Source organism: Choloepus didactylus, chromosome 25, assembly GCF_015220235.1.
Source record: "Choloepus didactylus isolate mChoDid1 chromosome 25, mChoDid1.pri, whole genome shotgun sequence".
NCBI classification, from domain to species: Eukaryota; Metazoa; Chordata; class Mammalia; order Pilosa; family Megalonychidae; genus Choloepus; species Choloepus didactylus.
In genome coordinates, this window is record NC_051331.1 from 7,113,284 (window position 1) to 7,136,082 (window position 22,799).

General features: G+C 42.7%; 1 protein-coding gene and 1 pseudogene across 1 annotated transcript in view; one reads left to right on the forward strand and one right to left on the reverse strand.

Annotated features, from left to right (window-relative positions):
* Positions 1-15,014, reverse strand: part of LOC119520352 (zinc finger protein 57-like) — a 29,595-nt gene extending 14,581 nt beyond the window's left edge. The window contains exons 1-4 of the mRNA XM_037818149.1: positions 15,007-15,014; positions 14,134-14,192; positions 7,904-8,102; positions 7,651-7,861 (exon numbers count right to left, since the gene is read on the reverse strand). Coding sequence (XP_037674077.1) covers positions 7,651-7,861; positions 7,904-8,102; positions 14,134-14,192; positions 15,007-15,014 — 477 coding nt within the window. The remainder of the gene's footprint in view (positions 1-7,650; positions 7,862-7,903; positions 8,103-14,133; positions 14,193-15,006) is intronic.
* Positions 15,015-17,331: 2,317 nt separating this feature from the next.
* Positions 17,332-18,079, forward strand: LOC119520528 (annotated as a pseudogene).
* Positions 18,080-22,799: the final 4,720 nt, after the last annotated feature.

Consider the following 22,799-nt stretch of genomic DNA (forward strand, 5'->3'; position numbering starts at 1 on the left):
AAAGGTGTCAAGACCTGTTTATTACTCTTCATGATGATCCCAAGGAGGTTTAAATTGTTACTACTAATAAAACTTACCATAAGATATTTATTAAATTCTTTTGAGAATAAATCTCACAATAAAAATGTTAAACGTTGAGTGAGTTAGGAAAAGAACATGATTTTTTATAAAGTGACAATCTTATTTTAATTCATAGTTTTGGAAGCAGAAATTTGGAAATGCACCAAGTGTCTACACAGAAAGAATTAGTTACATAAAAGCATCATCATATGCACTTTCATAAAACCGAAAGGCATCAGGTATTTATGTGAAAAGTTCTTTAGGATTTATCAATAGAATAAGCAAAGTGCGTTGCAATGTGAACACCATGTTACATTTTTGTAATAAAGATGGGGAACAATATTGCTTCATAATGGCTTATTTTTATATAAAGAAACACTGCCTGGATGCACAAGAAATTTTTAAATCTGGTTAAGTGGGGGTGGCTGGAGCAGGGGCACAGAAGTAGACTGGGACTTGCCAGCAGTAAATCTTCTTCAGTTAGACTTGCTTGTCTTCTGGATATTTTTTAGTCATTGCATGCATTACTTATTTAAATTAACATTAAGTATCTTACACATTTGCTTTTTGAAAATTAAATATTTAATTAAACTAATTCTAAATTAGAATGGTTGGGAGAACCTAAGATGGCAGCCAGGTGAGACAGGGCAAAAAAACACCTTTGTGAAAAATACTGGATAAAACCCAGAAAGTGATCCAGAACACCAGTTCCAGCGATGCACCAGCCGGACAAGGTCTGCTAAGCCACAGGGACCGTGCACTTGGGGAAACCTGGAGTCTGTGTTCTGAAACGAGTGAGTGAGCCTGCTGAATGTCCGGGGCCACGCTGCGGTGTGGGGAAACCGTGGGGTGGTGTTTGGAGGAGGACTAGTTCTTTTTTAAAAAAATCCAAAAGCGGCTGCAGATACGGCAGTGAGAACCATACAGTGAAGCATGGCAGGAACTGGCTGTGTGAACGCCTCAATATCTGGCATGGAAGATAGCCTTTTGAAAACCCGCTGCTAATTGTCTCGGAGTGAGGAAGATAGAGGTTAGCCAAAAGGGGAAAAAAACCGCACCCCTTGCAGCCATCTTCCCAGCGGGCTGGGACCGCTCCTGCCCGGTGCCGGAGACACAGCCCAGAGCCACGCCAAGGGACCCAGTGTGACAAAAAATGTCTCCAGCAACACAAGCACACACCACAATATTGGGCATGGACAATAGCCTTTAGTGCACCCACAGCTAATTGTCCCAGAACTGGGAAGGTGGAGCTGTGCGAAAGGGGGAAATTAACACGCCCCATTCAGCCATCCTTATAGCAGGCTGGGATCGCCCCTGCACGGCCCTGCAGCCCAGAACTTCCCTTGAGGGCCGGTGCGCACTTGTGACGTGGCACAGCCTTCCCTCAGCAGAGGTCCTGGAAGAGCATGGCTGAGAAGGGGGGCCTGCTCGGAAATCCCAGGGACCCTACGTGAATACCAAGGACTTGTGGGTCAGCAGCAGAGACAATCTGTGGTGAGACCAAACTGAAGGTTTAGACTCTTGCAACAGCCTTAAAACTCCAGGAACACCCAGGAGGTTTGATTATTAAAGCTGCCCTGCCTTCCTAACTGCTCAGAAACATGCCCCACATTCAGGGTGGTCAGCACCAACAACACACCCAAACTTGGTGCACCAATTGGACCCCACAAGAATCAGACCCCCACACACCACAAAGACAAAGTTGGGGAGAACTAACTTGAGGGGAATAGGTGACTTGCGGACGCCATCTGCTGGTTAGAGAAAGTGTACGCCACCAAGCTGTAGGTCTGACAAATGAGAGAGAAGTGTTTGAATTAGCATACATAGCCTAAAAGAACCCTGTCAAGTAAAGCAAATGCCAAGAGGCCAAAAACAACAGAAAAATTTGAAGCATATGATAAAATCAGCCGATATGGAGAACCCAAACCCAAATACCCAAATCAAAAGATCAGAGGAGACATAGTACTTGGAGCAATTAATCAAAGAACTAAAGACAAATGACGAGAGCATGGCACAGTATATAAAGGACATGAAGAAGACTCTAGAAGAGCATAAAGAAGAAATTGCAAGAGTAAATTAAAAAACAGATGATCTTATGGGCATAAAAGAAACTGCTGACCAAATTAAAAAGAGTCTGGATACTCATAATACAAGACTAGAGGAAGTTGAATGACTCAGCAACCTCAAGAAACACAGAACAGAAAATGAACGAACAAAAGAAAGAATGGGGAAAAAATTGAAAAAATTGAAATGGATCTTAGGGATATGATAGATAAAATAAAACATCCAAATTTAAGACTCATTGGTGTCCAGAAGGGGAAGAGAAGGGTAAAGGTCTAGAACGAGTATTCAAATAAATTGTTGGGGAAAACTTTTACACAATATAAATACACAAAGCATAAATGCCCAGTGAACTCCAAATAGAATAAATCCAAATAAACACATTCCAAGACATATTCTGATCAGACTCTCAAATACTGAAGTAGAAGGCCAATACATACTAATTAAAGGGGCAATTCCACAAGAAGAAATAGCAATCATAAATGTTTATGCACCCAATCATGGTACCACAAAACACATGACAAACCCTGGCAAAACTAAAGGAAGCAATGGATGTTTCCACAATAATTGTGGGAGACTTCAACACATCACTCTCTCCTATAGATAGATCAACCAGACAGAAGACTAATAAGGAAACTGAAAACCTAAACAATCTGATAAATGAATTGGATTTAACATACATATATAGAACATCACATCCCAAATCACAAGGATACACATTCTTCTCTAGTGATCACGGAACTTTCTCCAGAATAGACCATATGCTGGGACATAAAACAAGCCTCAATAAATTAAAAAAAAAATGAATTTATTCAAAGCATATTCTCCGACCACAATGGAATACAAATAGAAGTCAATACCATCAGTGACTCAGAAAATTCAGAAACACCTGGAGGTTAAAAATGAGGGGGAGATGAAAACATTCCCAGATAATCAAAAGCTGATGGACTTCATCACCAGTATATCAGTCCTATAAGAAATGCTAAAGGAAATTGTGCAGGCTGAAAGGAAGGGACACTAAACAACTGACTGAAACCACATGAAGAAATAAAGATTTCCAGTAAAGATCACATGGTAAATATAAATACGAATACTACTGTATTTTTGATTTGTAACTCCACTATTTACCTCCTACAGGATGTAAAAGACAAAGTGTAATGATAAAGCAGTGGTTTTGGACTCAGTGTAAAATATGTAATTTTTGACAAGAACTACATAATGGTGGGGGAATGGAGGAGTACAGGAACATAGTTTACGTGTCCTATTGAAGTTAAGTTGGTATCAAAGAAAACAAGATTGTTATAGATTTAAGATGTTAAATTTAAGCCCCATGGTAAACACAAAGAAAGTATCAGAGAATATGGTCATAGAGATGAAAAGTAGAGTATGGGTTATGAGAAGTGTGAGAAAGGGCAGTGGGGAGTTAATAAGAAACGAGTGTAGGGTTTCTGTTTGGGGTGAGGGGAAGTGTCTAGTAATGATGGTGGGAAGGTGATAGCATTACAACATTCTAAATGTGATTAATCCCACTAATGGAATGCTAGGGAGGGGCTGGAAGGGGAAGATTTAGGCTGTGTATGTTTCCACAATTGAAAAAAAAAAAAAAAAGACAGTCTAAATAGATAAGGACAATTAAATGCCAAGGATGATCCTGGATGGGATCTGAGGATGGAGGAGAGGAGGCTCAAAGGGACACAGTTGGGACATAAGAAAAAAATGAAATATAGAATGTAAGCTTTGTATCAATGTTGAATTTCTTAAACTTTTTAGCTGTGCTTAACGTGATTGCATAAAAGAATGTTGTTCATGGGAATTGTATATGTGAATTATATGGTTTGTTCAAGGATGTGTGCAGCTTACTCTCACAGGTTCAGAAGACAGAGCAATAGATGATGGATGATGGATGACAGATAGGGAGGGAGGGAAAGAAAGATATGGTAGAGTGACAGGATGTTAAAGTTGGTGGATCTGGGGTATCAGAGGAGGGGGCTCAGGGTATGCTGGAGTTCTGTGTATGGGGTTGGTATTGTTTTTGCAACTGTTCCTGTAAGTTTGAATTTATTTCAAAATAAAATTCAACAACAATAACAACAAAAATTAGAATGGTTACCGAAACTATGTCTAACATTTATGAAAATGCAAAGCATAAAAGAAAGATTTTTCCTATATTTTTGTAACTAAAATGACAAGTGGCATCACAGTTTGTATTTCCTGTCTTTCTGAGACATCAGAATATATTCATAAATGGCTAGCATATTTGAAGCATCAGGGTTGTGGGCATATTCTGTTAAATGTATTAGGATATTCAAGGATTTTCATCTCGTAGTTAAAAATGGAAATTCAAGGGTCTTCCAAATAGTACAGCCTTTTAAGTAACAAATTTTCTTGGGCATGCACAAGTACACAAACGGATCTAGAAAAATGAAAAATGGACCTGAGAACTTAAATAAACCGAATTCATATCTTGAAGTTCTCTCAACAAAAAGGAACAAAAATTTCCCTGATTACAGAATGCTCTTGTGTTCCTCACATCTTATGTTTCAGTCCACCTAGATCTTCACCAAGAAAATAAAAGTCTCACACACTCAGGTTGTGAGAATTAGATTAAGTTTAGCTTTCACACAGGGTGGGGGCAGCTCAGGGGAATGGCAGAGGGTCAAGAAGCCAAACTATAATCGGTGGCCGGTCCTCCTGTTTATCTGCCCACTGTCTTTGCAAGGTGGAGACTGGTGGGGAGGGGGTAGATGTTCCTTAAACAGCTTCATAAGTTGTTACCAAACTAGCTCAGACTGGCTGTGCAGTTCAAGAACAAAGGAAAGAGAGGTGGAGACTTGTTTTGAATGTTCCAAGTTTGTACAGGAGTCTTTTTTTTGCAAATGTTTCCAATTTGGGTGGGCTGCATGTTTCAAATTTGCCAGGGCTAGTTAGGCTTGTCCAATAGAATGTAACCTCTGAAGTATCCAGCCAATGGAGAAACAGGGGAGGGACTTGTGCTAAGGTGTAGGGAATAAATACTGCTGGGTCTATTGTTCTGCGTGCCAACCCCCCCACATTTTGGTTGGGTGCCCGTTCTTGCAAAATTGTGAATAAATTCTTTTCTTCTCCACCATCGGGTGAGCGTTTATTGCTTTTTAGGAATAGTGCTTGTTTCTCACAAGGGCAATATAATTACCCTTAGGGAAGCAACAGTTACATATTTCAGCAATATTTCAGAAAGGAAAAAAGAGTACATTTGAATCAGCTCAGATAAGCCACCTGCTTCACCCAGAGGTGACGAAGCAAACCCACCTTCTGCAGGTGAAACACACGCCCCAGTGTAGGATCCAGACTCTCACCCCTGAGATGACAACCCTGGAGTGGGACTCCTGGGGATGGAACGTGGGGGACCAGAGCAGCCCCAGGACTTAATTCGGGGAGCTCCCCACCCTCCTCTCCCCTGGCAGTGTGGAAACACCCCCTCCTCCAGGCTCCAATCCTGCAGTGAGGAAACTTTTCAGCTGGGATCGATTGAAGATCCTGATCCCAAAGAACTCTTAAATTCACAAACCCAAAGGAAGCTTTCTCTAAGTGTGTACCATTACTGGGAGCAAAATGCAACCCTTCTCGTCTAGAAACAGCCACAAGGAAACTACAAGGACAACCTCAAAAAGGATATCATTCCAATCCCATCTGCGTATCATCTCCAGCTTCTTTCAGAAGGAAGGCTGGGGGGTGGGAGGGGCAGGCTGGGACCCCTGCAGAGGGGGCCTTCCCAGGGAGAAGCCCCTGGTCTTTATTTATCTCCCTTTGCAGCCTCAAGATTGGCCTCAGCTTGGAGTGGGGCCTCGGGTCTCTGCTCCCCAGTCAAGGTTTGTCACCGCTCTGGTCACCACTGAGTTTTAAATGAGACAAACCCGGCATTTGAAGGATCTAGCAAAATCAATCAACCCACTGTTTATGCATAAAGGAGGGGAGAAAACTGCAAGGCACTTTTTATTGTTCAACAAGAAAAACAACACAGTATCTATTCCTTCCAGCATTTAAAGCTGTCAATTATTATTTCAGGGCAATACATTGTTTTTGCAAACCAGCAACTGAACAACTCTAGGCATTGCAAATCTCATCACATAGTAATTAATCTCCAAAGTCCAGATAACAGTAAACAGAATTACCCATATGCAAATTCACCGCTCTGCAATGAAAAAGAAGTAATATTTTCAGAAATCTTTTGAAATTCCCCAATTTATTCACCACACTTATTTTAGGGGGTGGGGGGTGGAATTGTTTTCTTTTTTTTCTGTAAGGCATAATAGAAGGCTTTTCTTTTTTTTCCCTGAGATTCCTTTCCCCCACAGCTTCCCTGGAATTCCATATCTTTTCACCCAAGAGAAAAGCGCATACCTGAGAAACTGCGTGGAAAGAAAAAGGTAAAGAATTTTTAACAGGTGCAATATGATACCGGGATATCTCTTTTTCTGGAATTCACCTCTCTTCGGCATCTCTGGAAATATTTTGCCTTGCTTTCAACCGCTACTAGTTAAATATATTTGGCATTTTCTGAAAAACTGAGGCTCATTCAGTGAATAAATCCTGCCCCGGTGACAAGCCACGGGTGTGGGGGCGCTGAACATGTCCCACTCTGTCCTCTCCATCCATCCCCCCGCGGGAGGCCTTCCCCCACATGCCCAGAGACCCGCTCCCTGACACCCCTCCTGGTCTACACCGACGGCGCCCCCGCCCTGGGTCTGAAGTGCATTTGGCTTTGCAGGATTTTACACCGCCTCACTGCTTGGTTTTTTTTTCCTTGCCTTTTCGGTTACTTCTTCCTCCCTCCACTAGTGTGAGAACCCAGTGGAATGGAAACTATTTCCATCCCACCCACCACCCACCCCCCAATACCAGCTTCCTATAGATCAGAGGAGGAAACCAACAACGAGTCTCTAAGGAAGGAAAACTGGGTTTGGGCAAGAAAACCCCCAGAGGGCATCAACGGGTTATGTTTTTAGACAAAGGGTATAGCCGAGCCCAGAGCAGCCGGCGGCGCCCCCAGATTCCCACCCCCACCCCCAGGCTGTCACCTGGTGGAGAGATGCCCCCGGGGCTGGAATTCACTAGAGTCTCCAAGAAGGATGGCAGCGCTGGGCGTCCTGGAAACAGGACCAGGAAAAGACCGGGGCGTGGGCTGAAAGGGCAGCGCCAGCAGTGCTGCGCCCAAAGCGGGGCCCCAACCCCACACGGCTCCCCTAAAGACGCCCGTGCCCGGGGAAGGTGCAGGAAGGAGTGGCCCCAGGATTTTACACCAAGGGGGTGGCAAGTGGTTATTGTCTGCTTTCCGCTCACGCAAAAATCGTCAGGAAGAACAGTAAATCCTTTGAGAGGAGCCATCTACTGCACCCTGGAAAACTGACAGGCGGTGCAAACACTGCAGCTGCCTGCACGGTAGCGCGGGAACAAGGCTGAGGCCCGGCTCCCCCTGCAGCTGGGAGTCTCGGGGAGAGCCTGGGGAGAAGGGGGGCTGGGGACCCCCGCCCACCACCCCGCCGAGCTCACCCTCCGCGGGCCCTGGGAGCCCCTCCCGATCGCGGACCCCACTCTCCGAGGGGTCCCTGAGCCTCCGGTGCTCACCCCAGGGCCCCGGGAGACGCGGGGGGTCCCGGCCCCACCCTGCGGGCGGCGGGGGCTGCAGGCCGAGCGGGGCCCGAGACCCCGGCCTGGGGCGCGGAGGGGACCCGGGCTCGCGCGCCCACAGCCGGTTCCCGCGCTCCCCACCCCAGGCCCGGGACCCCCGGCCCCGCGCACTCACCATCGCCGCTCGGCGGCCCGTGCAGGGGACAGCGCGACGCGGCTGGGCAGAGCGGCCGGGGCGGCCCGCGGGGTCGGGGGACGGGGACCAACGCCGAGCGCGCCCGGGAGTTGCCGAAGCGCCCTCGGGGATCGGCGGCGCGGCGCCCCGCCCCCGGCGCCCCTGATTGGACGGCGCCTCTGGCCCCACCCCTTGAGGACTGAGTGACAGGCAGGCGTTGAGGCCTCCCGGCTTCTCCCGCACCTCCCAGTCCTGGAGCCTTGCTTGCACCCCGGGCCGATTGCATTTAGCAGAACTGCCTCCACGCCTACCGGTGAAGACGCTGGCATCTTCTAGCAGCTCAGGGGAACCTTCCTACTTCTTTCTCGGGGCCACAGACACGGGGTCTCAGGTGGGCGCAGGGAATTCCAGACTCAGATTCCAATGGAGCCATCCCCCGGTCACAGAGCCGCAGGGCGCCCAGGCCCGGCCACAGTGGCCCACGAGGGCCTGATGTCCTCCAGGGCTCAGCTGTTCCGGATAAGGCTGCAGGATCATCTCTCTGCATCTCCTCATATTTTCTTTACACACTCAGACAAGGAAAGACCATTATTAAATACATGAAAAAGGAACTGGAGTTGTATGGCAGCAATATTCTATAAAGGAATCAAAAGGGAAGAAAGACAAGCATTTGATCAGCTCAGAGAAGCAGCCTGCATCACCCGGGGTTCACAAGGAAACCAGAATCTTAGACACACTCCCTGCTGAGATATGGCCCCACAGCGTACTGCCCTCCTCAGGCAGGCAAACGCTCCCTCTTTTGGGGCCTTAATTTGCCCCTGTGATGAATCTCTCACTTAGAGTCAGTTTAAGGTTCTGACCTAACCAAATAACTCATAAACCCTTTCTCCAGCAGATCAGTCAAAGGTGTCTTTCTCTTACCATCACTGATGTTCTCAATGTACACAGATAAGAAAAGAAAAAAGTTTTCAACAAATTTAAATTTAGGATCACACAGGTTTTTGGAGTGATTCGTGAACTGGGCAGCATCCCACTCAAAAAATAGGAGGGAGCTCTGCCGTGGTGGAAAGGGGACACACATATAGGATCAGATGAGGAAATGTTCTGGTAGCTGACATCAAGTTCCCATTTTACAAAGGGGTGTCTTCTCATCTGGGGTTTTATTTATCCCTTTCTCATGCTTTGATGCTATTTTAAATGGTATCCTTTTGCAATGTGAATCACCAATTGCCTGTTGCTTTTTCTTTGAAAGAAGGTGTGCTGGTTGTCATGTAACCCAAAAAAGCCCATGTTCTTTTAAATCCATTCCTGTGGGGGCAAACCTATCATGGGTGGGAACTTTTGGTTAGGTTATGTCAGTTGAGATGTGACCCAGCCCATTCAAGGTGGGTCTCAATTCTTTTACCGGAGTCCTTTATGAGAAGATAAGAGAGATGAAACCAACAGAAACAAAGAGAGAGAAAAAGCCCCTGAAGCCAGAAGCTGAAAGCAACAAAACCAGGGAGCTCAGGACCAGCAGATGTCAGCCATGTGACTTCCCGCGTGTCAGTGGTGTCCCAGATGCCAACAGCCTTTCTTCAGAGAGGGTATTCTCCTGTTGATGCCTTAATTTGGACATTTTCACAGCTGTATAATTGCAATTTGTAAGCTAAGAAATCCCTATTGTTAAAAGCCAGTCTATTTCTGGTATATTGCATTTTGGCAGCTCTAGCAAACCAAAACAGAAGGTTTTTGAGTATTGATCACATATTTTACAATATTGCTTAACTCATTGATTTCTAGTAGCTTTTTTGTAAATTCCTTGGGAGTTTATAAACACATTATGATCTGTTCCCTGAAGAAAGATGGTTTTGGTTTATTCCGTTCAAATCTTTATGCCTTTTTTTCTTTCTTACCTCATGACATTAGATAGTAGCTCCAGAACAATGTTAATTGGAAATAGAAGAGGATGGAGCCTTATGCCAGATCTCTCAGGGAGAGCATTCAAGGGTTTACCTTAATTGTGAAATTAGATCTAGGGTTTCTCTGGATGCCCTTTTATCAGGTTGAAGAAGTTCCCTTTTATACCTGGGATTCCGGTTTGCTGATGCTGCCATTATGCAAAATACCAGAAATGCATTGGCTTTTATAAAAGGGATTTATTAGGTTACAAATTTACAGTTTTAAGGCCATAAAAGTGTCCAAACTAAGGCATCAACAAGAGGATACCTTCACTGAAGAAAGGCCAATGGCATCCAGAACACCTCTGTCAGCTGGGAAGGCACGTGGCTGGCATCTGCTGGTCCTTTGCTCCTGGGTTCTGGTTTCAAAATGGCTTTCTCCAAAATGTCTCTGGGCTTCTGTCTCTTTTAGCTTCTCTCTCTCAGCTCCTGTGCATCCTTGCTTGTTCTCCCAGGGCATTTCTCTCTAAGCATCTGGGGGTCTCTCCTTAGCTTCTCTGGAGCAAACTCTGGGCTTCCTTCTTAGCTTAACATCTCCAAACGTCCTTCTGTCTGCATCTCCAAGTGTCAGTGCCTTGTTGGTTCCGGAGTGCTCTTAATTACCCCAGTGAACTGTGAATGGGCAGGGTCCACGTCTCCATGGAAATAATTCAATCAAAGGTTTCATCCGCAGTTGAGTGAATCACATCTCCATGGAAAGACTCAGTCAAAAGGTTCCACCCTAATCAAAAGACTAGTTAAGTCTGCTCCTACAAGACTGCATTAAAGAACATGACTTTTGTGGGGGACATAATAGATTCAAACCAGCACACCTAGTTTCTGAGAGGTTTTATAATGAATGGATGTTCAGTTTTGTCAAATGCTTTTTCTCCAACCACTGAAATGATCATACAGTTTTTCTTCTTTAGTATTTTCACGTAGTGATTTACATGTATTAATTTCACATTTTTAACCAAATTTGCATTATTGTGATAAACCCCACTTAGTAATAAGCACTGCTTTAGGCGAATCCCACCAATTTTAATGTTAAGTTTTCATTGTCATTTAATTTCAAACGTTTTCTAAACACCCTTTTGATGGCTTTGACCTACAGAATATTAAAACATATCTTATTTAATTCAAAGTATTATATTTTTTCTTTGTTATTGATTTCTAGTTTAATTCCATTGTATTCAGAGAGCAAACTATATGTGATCTCAATTGTTTCAATTTTGTTTACATTTAGTTTATTGCTCAGAATATGGTCAATCTTTGGAATGTTCCAGGTATAACTGGAAAGAACGTATATTCTGCTCTGGATGATTAGAATGTTCTACAAGTGTCAATTAGGTTAAGTCGGTTGATTGTGTTGTGCAGGACTTCTAGAACAATACTGACTTTTTGCCACTTGTCCTATCAATTACTCAGGCATATGTGTGGCAGTCTTCAACAATAATTGTTGCTCTATTTCTCCGTTTGGTTAATCAGTTTATGCTTCACATACTCTGCAGTTCTGTTGTCAGTTGTATACAGATTCCAGACTGTTCTATCTATTGATGAATTAACCCCTTTATCACCATGGATTGTTGTTCTTTTTCCATTATAATATTCCTTCTTCTGAAGTCTACTTGGTGACCCCATACCTGGGCCCCCTCCTAAAAGCCCATTAACAAACCTGCTTTAGCCAAGGACAAAGGTCAAGAAAGTAAACAATCTCCCCAGAGAGGGGAGAATGTAATTATGGATGTAAAAAAAAAAGCAGCACTGATTGTATCTTAGTCTTAAGCACTAATCTTAGTAAAACATCAGGTCTTAGGCCCCTTTAATTATTATACTAGAGACCTGATTCCTGAGACTATATGGAATGTCTTTCTTCTGAAATCATATATTGCCTCATGCACTTCTGTTCTCTTTGCAGAGTGCTAAATGTCTGGCTGGCTATACTGGAAAACTTCTGTTTGTGAGTCCCAATAAACCCACGTCCACTTCTGTGCCTGGTGTGTTTTTTGGTCTCACTGTGGCCCCTGTTCAAGCTCTGCAATAACTGGGCAGGACCCAAACATCTATTTTATCTGATTCCAAAATAGTCATTCCAGCTCTTTATTATTGGGGTTTGGAGGATATTTCTTTTTCATTCTTTTAGTTGTCAGATGCCTATGTCTTTATCTTTAATGTTGGTCCATTTGTGGTTTTATTGAACATAGAATTTTAGATTTTTACAGTTAATGGAGCTTTGGGTATGTTTTGATGTAAATCGAACATCTTCCCAGTTGTTTAATGTTTCTCCCCCCACCCCTTTTCCCACTTCTCTGCCTGCTGTTGAATTAATTGACTATTTTTTATTCCATTTTATCTTTGCTATTGGCTTTATTGTTTCTACTGCTTTCTATTTTTTACTAGATCCTTTCAATTTCCAATATATAGAGAGAATGTATCACATACTACTTACAACTAATTCTATACCAGTTCATACCATAAAATACTTTCATTTTTTCCCTTCTCATTCTTTGGATTATGGCTCTCATACACTTTACTGAACTCTCGTATAGGAGAATTTTCCCAAATGGTACATATTACAGAGGATGAACATATTTTCTGTGGGTCTAGTACAGAGCCAAGAAGTAAATATACAGTGGATAAAAAGTGGTAGTGTGAGAAATAAGCACTATTCCTAAAGGAATAAATGCTCACCCGATTGTGGAGAAGAAAAGAATTTATTGATGATCTTGCAAAAACGGGCGCCCAACCAAATGTGGGGGTTGGCACATAGAACAATAGACCCAGCAGTATTTATTCCCTACACCTAACCGCAAGTCCCTCCCCTGTTTCTCCAGTGGCTGATACTCCAGAGGTTACATTCTATTCCACAAGCCTAACTAGCCCGTGCAAATTTGAAACATGCAGCCCGCCCAAACTGGGAACATTTGAAAAAAGTCTCCCGAGTGAATTTGCAACATTTGGAAGGGTTGGACCAATCTCCATCCTTGACTATAATGGTTAAGCCCAGGCCTCCTTAGAGCCAGTCTGGCCTAGTTTGGTAACAAGTTATGAAGCTATTTTGGGAACCTCTTCCAGGAGTCTCCACCTTGCAAGGATAGTAGATAGTGGGCGGATAAACAGGGGGACTGACCGTGGACTACAGTTTGTCTTTTTAACCTTTGGCCAATTCCTTAACTGCCCCACCCTGCCAGGCACACCTCTCCTGTGTGAAAGTTAAACTTAATCTCATTCTCATAGATTTTTCAATGCTGTAAAAGGAAGTTCCAAATATGGAAAACAGGAAGACTAGAATGAAGCCTACAGTTGGAGGTTTCAGTATGAGCTCCCAGTTTTTTATTTATTGCTAGATAGATAAATGTAGGCATAGATGCGTGTTTTTCTTATACACATATACATAAGTTTCAAAGTTCTGTTTGCTGAGAAGGATTAGAAACAAAGACAACTTTGTAGCAACAAGCACAGCTTGATCACAGATGTGAATACACTAAAAGGAACCAAGGATTTTTGGAGAAATGGCTCATTCCAGGGCTGTGCCAAGGAAGTTATGAGGTGAACCTGGAATATGATCTTGTGTTGGAAGGTAAGAAACATTCCAAAAATGACCGACATACCAGCAGTACACAGAAGACATTTTGAAAGGGCTCCAGTGGACATGTGTAAAAATTTGAGCATGAAAATGTAAAATGAGTGAGAGGAGGGAATATGGAAACTACTTTCTGCATATTTTTCTGTAAAACCGTAACTGCTCTAAATAAAAAAAGTCAATACTGAAAGCAACAGTTCCTCAATCAATCCAGGAAATGATGAACAAATAATGATTGAATGGGAGAAAGAAGGAAGGGGAGAAAGGGGAGGAAATAGGAGGTAGGGAGGTAGGGAGAAAGAATAAGTAAAACTTCTCATAATAGACTGCAACATAATACATGGAAAAGATGAGGGCATTAGAAAATCATCACTTCAGAAATATCACAAAAATGGATTCTAGCAAAAATCATGCCTAGTTTAATGAGACACAGGATATTCACATAGGCTCAAAGAAGAAAGGCAGACTTCTGGTCAACCAGGAGGCAGGCTACGCTGCTTCCCGTGTATTGCCCCAAAGAATTTGAACAACTAGTAAGCAGGAAGAGTTAAATAGTTAAAGGGTTGCAGTACTGGGGCAAGCTCTGAATCAAGAAAATTGAACTTAAAAATGTTAGAAAGCGCTCGTGGCCCTCTTGCAGGACGCTACCCCAACCCTTCCTGGTGCTGTGTAGAGCCAGGCTGTGCTCAGTCTATCAGTTGGCAGACTGAAGTACTGAACCAGGATACTTGTATCTGGCTCGTAGTCCCAGAACTTGCCCTTCACCACAAAAGCATCTTGCTGACAGCTAAATTGGTGTAAGAAACAGTCAAATTGAAGTGGCCTGGAGCAAATGATTACTGGCATCGAGACATACAATACATGGGTGAGGTACATGCAGCCTCCATAATCTAAACATTCTCACCAACTTTGGTTCCTTTTTCTTTTAGTGAGCAGTATATATCACACGGAATATCTCTTCTTGTTCTCAGACCTCTGAAACTCGAGAAACTCACTAACTTATTAGCCCTTAAGCTTTCACAACATTTATATCCCACAATCTGACATGCATGTATCTGTAGTCAAAGGTAAATATTGTTGACCTAACTCTAAGACAAGACAATCAAAGTACACGTAGTGTCTCCCAAATGAGGATCAGTTTCTTCTGATCATCTCTACTAACAGATGAGCAAACAGGATTTGCTGAAGGAAGAGCTGCCTACTAGATGCCAATAGCCTTGTTCAACTATACCAGTGAAGACAACACATTTGGAATACAGCCATGATTAACAACCCACACTAAGTTTGCCATATTCTAATCTCACTCTCCATAGCTTGTACAACAACCAAACATACCAGCTGAAGAGGAAGGTGGGAGAAAATGCCCCTTCTTCTCTTAGGTCTTTGATGGTAGCAACAATCTGTCAAAGTCCTTCTTGAATAAATTCCATGTTTACTTTCAATCTATTATGTTCATTTGTTGAATAGTTCTAGAATCATCCACTTGGCATCTTCCTGACAAAATGTGTCTCAATAAACGTGTTAAGATGCCAGAATAGGTATTCTGCCAGTTAATAAGTACTGTACACTTCCACCATGCATCCTGGGCCCGAGGAACAAACCTCGACATGACAGAAGTGTCTTATTGCACAGACTCTGAAATGGTCTGGGAGCAGGATTTCTTCTCTTTCTTGACCTTCATTAGCACCACTCTGAATGGAAGGGCACCTTGATGGTTTGAGTCTCCAGGTAGCAAAGCCAGTGCAGAATCCAGGTCTTATAATATCCCCAAAGTCTTGTTCTCTGACAATTAAATGCTACAAATTGGCCTCTAACACTGTAGAATCTTATTCCCTTTAAAATTAGGGGTCATCCAATCAATCAAGATTGTGGTGTAAGATGTTCCAGAGTACTGTTTTCCCACAGAATCTTTGAACGACTAGCAAAAACTGTCAACACCACATCAATGAACCTTTAAAAGCACTATGAGGGAGAGGATTGTGTGAGAATGGTGGAGTAGGAAACTTCAGGAATCAGTCCCTCCACCAGAACAACTATTAAACTGGCAGGAGCTTTCTGGATCAACTATTTTGAAACTTGGGGTCTAGTAGAACACTGTGCAGAGAAAAGCAGGAGGAAGAGGCTGGTAAATTGTGGTAAATACTGGTGAATTTCAGTTTCCATGCAGTGGCTACCATCACCCATCCCCCAGCCTGGCAACAGAAAGCAGTTACATCCAAAACTTCATCTCCTGGTATAGCTTGTCAGTGCAGGGTAGGCTATGAAGATCTAATTCCCCCAAATCTGAGGGTGTGTATTCCAATCACAGATCAGTGCTTTTGCTGAGCTACTTCAGACAGCTGAGAGCTCAGCTCTGAGGGAGGACACTATTCCAACCTGCCACAGGCAAAAGCAGAAGATGAGTCTTAAAGATAACATCCTTTCTCAAAATGACTGAAAAGTGAATGGACTGCATTTTGGGGGCAAGTTCCAAAGAGCTTCAAAGAGCCATAGGAGAAGCTCCTGACACCCTTGTGGTCTCTTCCTCACCCACTCCCCAAGACAGTGCAGAGTCAAGCAGCATTCCCTTTACAGGCTCCTGGCTGGCTTCTGACTGGGAAAGACTATCCTAAGAAACTCCTCTTTGGCTTGCCCATGCTCCAAGAATTTACCCTCCAGGCAAAAGCAGCTTGGGACAGTGAAAACAAGATTAAGAAACAATTGAGTTGGGGGACCGTTCCTGTTTGCGAATGCTGCCAGAATGCAAAACACCAGAAATGGATTGGCTTTTATAAAAGTGGGGTTATTTGGTTACACAGTTACAGTCTTAAGGCCATAAAGGTCCAAAGTAACACATCAGCAATCAGGTACCTTCACTGGAGGATGGCCAATGGTGTCTGGAAAACCTCTGTTAGCTGAGAAGGCACGTGGCTGGCATCTGCTTGCTCCCAGGATGCATTTCAAAATGGCATTCTCCAAAATGTCTGCATCAGCTTCCAATGGCCATCTTCAAAATGTCTGTCTCAGCTCCTGTGCATTCTTCAAAGTGTCTCTCTTGGCTGTAGCAAGCCCACTCCTTCTGTCTGAGCTTATATAGTGCTCTAGTAAACTAGTCAAGGCCCACGCTGAATGGGTGGGGCCACACCTCCATGGAAATCATCCAATCAGAGTTATCATCTACAGTTGGGTGGGTCACATCTCCATGGAAAAACTCGAAAGAATTACAATCTAATTAACACTAATACGTCTGCCCACACAAGACTGCATCAAAGATAATGGTGTTTTGGGGGACACAATACATTCAAACTGGCCCAGGGACCTAGGGAAAAAGGCATACCTGCTGTAAGTCCTGTGCTGGAGCAAGTGAGAGAGGGAGGTCTGTCTCATGGGGAGTAGGGGAGGAAACTCCTAAGGCTGTTAGCAAGCATCAGCCCAGGTCAAGACACAGGTTCAGAGAAGACAAGGAGGCCTCTAGCGCTTTGCATTCCCCCTAACTTGACCTTCTTGATAGGAAGGCTGAAATCTGAAGAACACGGGCCAGTGGACAGGCAATTTGCAAAAACAGTGAGAAGAGCTTTTCTGCATTGGTTTGATTTTGTTAGCTCCTGGTACTCAAGAAAATCTCTGTCATATCATTAGAGGATGCAAACTCATGAAATAGACAGCTCAGAGACTAATTCTAAGAGTTAACATTTTTAAATATTAAAACGTACAGTGCATAACAAAAGGTTACAAGACAAAGAAATAGGCAATGATAGGCCATCCAAGGAAAGTGGATAAAAATCCAGAAAACACTGATGAAGAAGATCAAACTGTGTATATGCCAGATAAAGACTTAAAAAAATGATCTTCCATATATTAAAGGAGAGAAGCAAGCACTGCGCAGAATGGGGCGGGGTGGTGGTGCGGATATTTGGACCTTCCATCTGGACATTGTGATTATTGGCATAAACCCAGGACTGATGGCTGCTTACAAAAGGCATCATCACTCTGGACCTGGAAACCATTTCTGAAGTGTTTGTTTATGTCAGGGCTGAGTGAGGTCCAATTGAATCATACGGATGACCACACTTTACCTGGGAAGTATGGTATTGGATTACCAACATGGTGGAAAGGACAATGCCAGGCAGCAAGGATCTTTCCAGTAAAGAATTTCATGAAGGAGGATGTATTCTGGTGCAGAAATTACAGAAATATCAGCCACGGATAGCAGTGTTTAATGGAAAATGTATTTATGAAATTTTTAGTAAAGAAGTTTTTGGAGTAAATGTTAAGAACCTAGAATTTGGGCTTCAACCCCATAAGATCCCAGATATAGACACTCTCTGCTGTGTTATGCCATCATCCAGTGCAAGGTGGGCTCAGTTTCCTAGAGCCCAGGACAAAGTTCATTATTACATTAAGCTGAAGGACTCCTGGGATCAACTGAAAGGCACTGAAAGAAACTCAGACATTCAGGAGGTGCAATATACATTTGACTTATAGCTTGCCCAAGAGGATGCAATGAAGATGGCTGTTAAGGAAGAAAAATATGATTTGGGTTATGAAGCAGCATATGATAGTGCTTATGGTGAAAATCCCTGCAACAGTGAACCTTGCAGTTTCTCTTCAAATGGGCTAACAGCTGACAGCACACAATTAAGTGGAGAACTAACTTTCAGTGATGTTCCAAATGGGCAACGGATGACCCAGTAATAACTGTGGGACACAAGAACAGGAAGAAGGAAACCATGCTTAGGAATGGTATTTCTCAACCCTCCTTAAATGCTGCAGTTTTAATGCAGTTGTCAAGAAGTGGACCTCAGTTTGTTAATTGAAGTGTTTTATTAGTATTTTACTCTGGTGGTATAATTATAGTATAGAAAGTTGTGTGGTAGAATCAACTGTGTGAACTTCATAGTTTGGAATAAGAAAGTAGGATTTTTTGTATATGAATTTTTGTATTTGAATTAACCATCACTCCAGTTTTCTATAAACTATATTTCATTTTTGAAAAAAATTGATTTTCTTTTGAGAGTCACTTTTAATCTGTAATTTTTAAATGCAACAGTCTGAATATTTACAGTTGATTCTTAACTGTGCATAAATCTAGATGCACTGTTTCCCCTTTTGTGCCTAAAAAGGGCATGATAATAATAATAATTACCACTGATAAAAAGACAAATGTGTTAGCACAGAACCAAAGATGGCAGCTAGGTGAGACAGGGCAAAAAAACACTTCCATGAAAAATACTAGATAAAAGCCAGAAAGTGACCCAGAACACCAGTTCCAGTGATGCATCAGTCGGACAAGGTCTGCTAAATCCACAGGGACTGTGCATTTGGCGAAACCGGGAGTCCGCATTCTGAAACGAGTGAGTAAGCCAGCTGAAAGTCCCACGGCTGCGCTGTGGTGTGGGGAAACCATGGGTTGGCATTTAAAAAAAAATAAAAAAAAAAACCCAGAAGCTGCTGTGGATATGGCAGCGAGAACCACGCAGTTAAGTGCAGAAAGAGCTGGCTGTGCCAATGCCTTGGTGTCTGGCTAGAGGACAGCCCTTCCCACACCCGCTGCTGATTGTCTCAGGGCCAGGGGGACAGAGGGGAGCCAAAGGAGAAAGCATGCCCCTTGCAGCCATCTTCCTGGCAGGCTGGGGACGCTCCTGCCTGGGGCCGGAGCCATAGCCCAGAGCTGCGCCAAGAATCCCAGTGTGACAGGGAGTGTCTCCCACAGCACTGCACATGCCACAATATCAGCCGTGCACAGTGGCCTTTAGTGCACCCACAGCTAATTGTCCTGGAGCTGGGAAGGCGGAGCTGTGCGAAAAGGGGGAAATTAACATGCCCCATTCAACCATCTTTACAGCAGGCTGAGATCGCCCCTACACGTTCCAGTGGCCCAGGGCTTCCCTGGTGGGCTGGCATGCACATGTGACCTGGCACAGCCTTCCCTCAGCAGAGGTCCTGGAAGAGCACAGCTGAGAAGTGAGACCTGCTCAGAAATCCCAGGGACCCTATGCCAATACCAAGGACTTATGGGTCAGCAGCAGAGATAATCTGTGGTGAGACTGAAATGAAGGCTTAGACTCTTGCAACAGCCTTAAATCTCCGGGAACACATGGGAGGTCTGATTATTAAAGCTGCCCTGCCTCCCTAACCACCCAGACACATGCCCCACATTCAGGGCGGACAGCACCAACAACACACCCAAAGTTGGTGCACCAATTGAACCCCACAAGAATCAGATCCCCATACACCACAAAGACAAAGTTGGGGAGAACTGACTTGAGGGGAATAGGTGACACGGACACCATCTGCTGGCTAAAGAAAGTGTACGCCACCAAGCTGTAGACCTGACACATTAGAGACGGGGATTTTTCATATCCTGAAAGAACCCTATCAAGTAAAGCAAATGCCAAGAAGCCAAAAACAACAGAAAAATTTGAAGCATATGATGAAACCAGACAATATGGAGAACCCAAACCCAAACATCCAAATCAAAAGATCAGAAGAGACACAGTACTTGGCGCAATTAATCAAAGAACTAAAGAAAAACAATGAGAGCATGGCACAGGATATAAACGACATGAAGAAGACCCTAGAAAAGCAAAAAGAAGAAATTGCAAGAGTAAATAAAAACACAGATGATCTTATGGAAATAAAAGAAACTGTTGGCCAAATTAAAAAGATTCTGGATACTATAGTACAAGATTAGAGGAAGTTGAACAATGACTCAGTGTCCTTGAGGACCACAGAATGGAAAATGAAAGAACAAAAGAAAGAATGGGGAAAAAAATTGAAAAAATCAAAATGGATCTCAGGGATATGATAGATAAAATAAAATGTCCAAATTTAAGACTCACTGGTCTCCCAGAAGGGGAAGAGAAGGGTAAAGGTCTAGAAAGAGTATTCAAAGAAATTGTTGGGGAAAACTTCCCAAACCTTCTACACAATAGAAATACATAAAGCTTAAATGCCTAGTGAACTCTAAATAGAATAAATCCAAATAAACCCACTCCAAGACATATTCTGATCAGACTGACAAATATGGAAGAGAAGGAGCAAGTTCTGAAAGCAGCAAAAGAGAAACAATTCACCACATACAAAGGAAACAACATAAGACTAAGTAGTGACTACTCAGCGGCCACCATGGAGGTGAGAAGGCAGTAGCATGACATATTTAAAATCTTGAGAGAGAAAAATTTCCAACCAAGAATACTTTGTCCAGCAAAACTCTCCTTCAAATTTGAGGGAGAGCTTAAATTTTTCACAGACAAATATATGCTGAGAGATTTTGCTAATAAAAGACCTGCCCTACTTCAGATACTAAAGGGAGACCTACCAACAGAGAAGGAAAGAAAGGAGAGTGAGATATAGAGAAATTTAACAAGATATACATAGAACATTACATCTCAAATCACCAGGACACACATTCTTCTCTAGTGATCACAGAATTTTCTCCAGAATAGACCATAAGCTGGGACATAAAACAAGCCTCAATAAATTTTAAAAAAATTGAATTTATTCAAAGCACATTCTCTGACTACAATGGAATACAAATAGAAGTCCATATCCATCAGTGACTCAGAAAATTCACAAACACCTGGAGGTTAAAAATGAGGGGGAGATGAAAACATTCCCAGATAATAAAAATCTGAGTGACTTCATCACCAGGAGATCAGTCCTATAAGAAACACTAAAGGGAGTTGAACAGGCTGAAAGGAAGGGACACTAAACAATTAACTGAAACCACATGAAGAAGTAAAGATTTCCAGTAAAGAGCACATAGTAAATATAAATACGAATACTACTGTATTCTTGATTTGTAATTCCACTATTTACTTCCTACAGGATCTAAAATACATAAACTGTAATGATAAATCAGTGGTTTTGGACTCAATGTAAAATAGGTAATTTCTGACAAGAACTACATAAAGGTTGGGGAATGGAGGAGTATAGGAACATAGTTTACATGTCCTACTGAAGTTAAATTGGTATCAAAGAAAAACAAGATTGTTATAGATTTAGGATGTTAAGTCCCACAGTAAACACAAAGAAAGTATCAGAGAATATGATCATAGAGATGAAAAGTAGAGTATGGGTTATGAAAAGTGGGGGAAGGGGCAACGGGGAGCTAAGAAATGAGTGTAGGGTTTCTGTTTGGGGTGAAGGGAAATTTCTAGTAATGGATGGTGGGAAGGTGATGGCATTGCACATTCTGAATGTGATTAATCCCACTAATGGAATGCTTGGGAGGGGTTAGAATGGGAAGATTTAGGCTGTATATATGTTTCCACAATTGAAAAAAAAAAAAAAAAAAAAGACAGTCTAAATAGATAATGACAATTAAATGCCAAGGATGATCCTGGATGGGATCTGAGGATGGAGGAGAGGAGGCTCAAAGGGACACAGTTAGGACATAAGAAAAAAAAAAAGGAAACATAGAATGTAAGCTTTGTAACAATGTTGAATTTCTTGAACTTCTTAGCTGCGCTTCATGTGATTACATCAAAGAATGTTCTTGTTCATGGGAAATGTATATGTGAATTATATCATTTGTTCAAGGATGTGTGCAGCTTCCTCTCATATGTTCAGAAGACAGAGCAACAGATGATGGATGATAGGGAGGGAGGGAGGGAGGGAGGAAGGGAAAGAAAGAAATGCTGGTGTGACAGGAAGTTAAAGTTGGTGGATTGGGGTACCGGAGGAGGGGGGGTCGGGGTATGTTGGTCTTCTATGTATGGGGTTTGCATTGTTTTTGCAACTGTTCCTGTGAGTTTGAATTTATTTCAAAATAATAATTAAAAAAAGACTCATTGGTGTCCCAGAAGGGGAAGAGAAGGGTAAAGGTCTAGACTGTGTATTCAAAGAAATTGTTGGGGAAAACTTCCCCAACCTTCTACACAATATAAATACACAAAGCATAAATGCCCAGCAAACTCCAAATAGAATAAATCCAAATAAACCCACTCCAAGACAAATTCTGATCAGACTCTCAAATACTGAAGAGGAGCAAGTTCTGAAAACAGCAAGAGAAAAGCAATTCATTACATACAAAGGAAACAACATAAGACTAAGTTGTGACTACTCAGCGGCCACCATGGAGGCGAGAAGGCAGTGGCATGACATATTTAAAATTCTGAGAGAGAAAAATTTCCAATCAAGAATACTTTATCCAGCAAAACTCTCTTTCAAATTTGAGGGAGAGCTTAAATTTTTCACAGACAAACAAATGCTGAGAGATTTTGCTAATAAAGACCTGCCCTACTTCAGATACTAAAGGGAGCCCTACCGACAGAGAAACAAAGAAAGGAGAGAGAGAGATGGAGAAAGGTTCAGTACTAAAGAGATTCAATATTGGTTCATTAAAGGACAATAAGAGAGAGAGGGGAAAAAACATATCTGACAAACATAAATCAAAGGATAGACTGGCTAA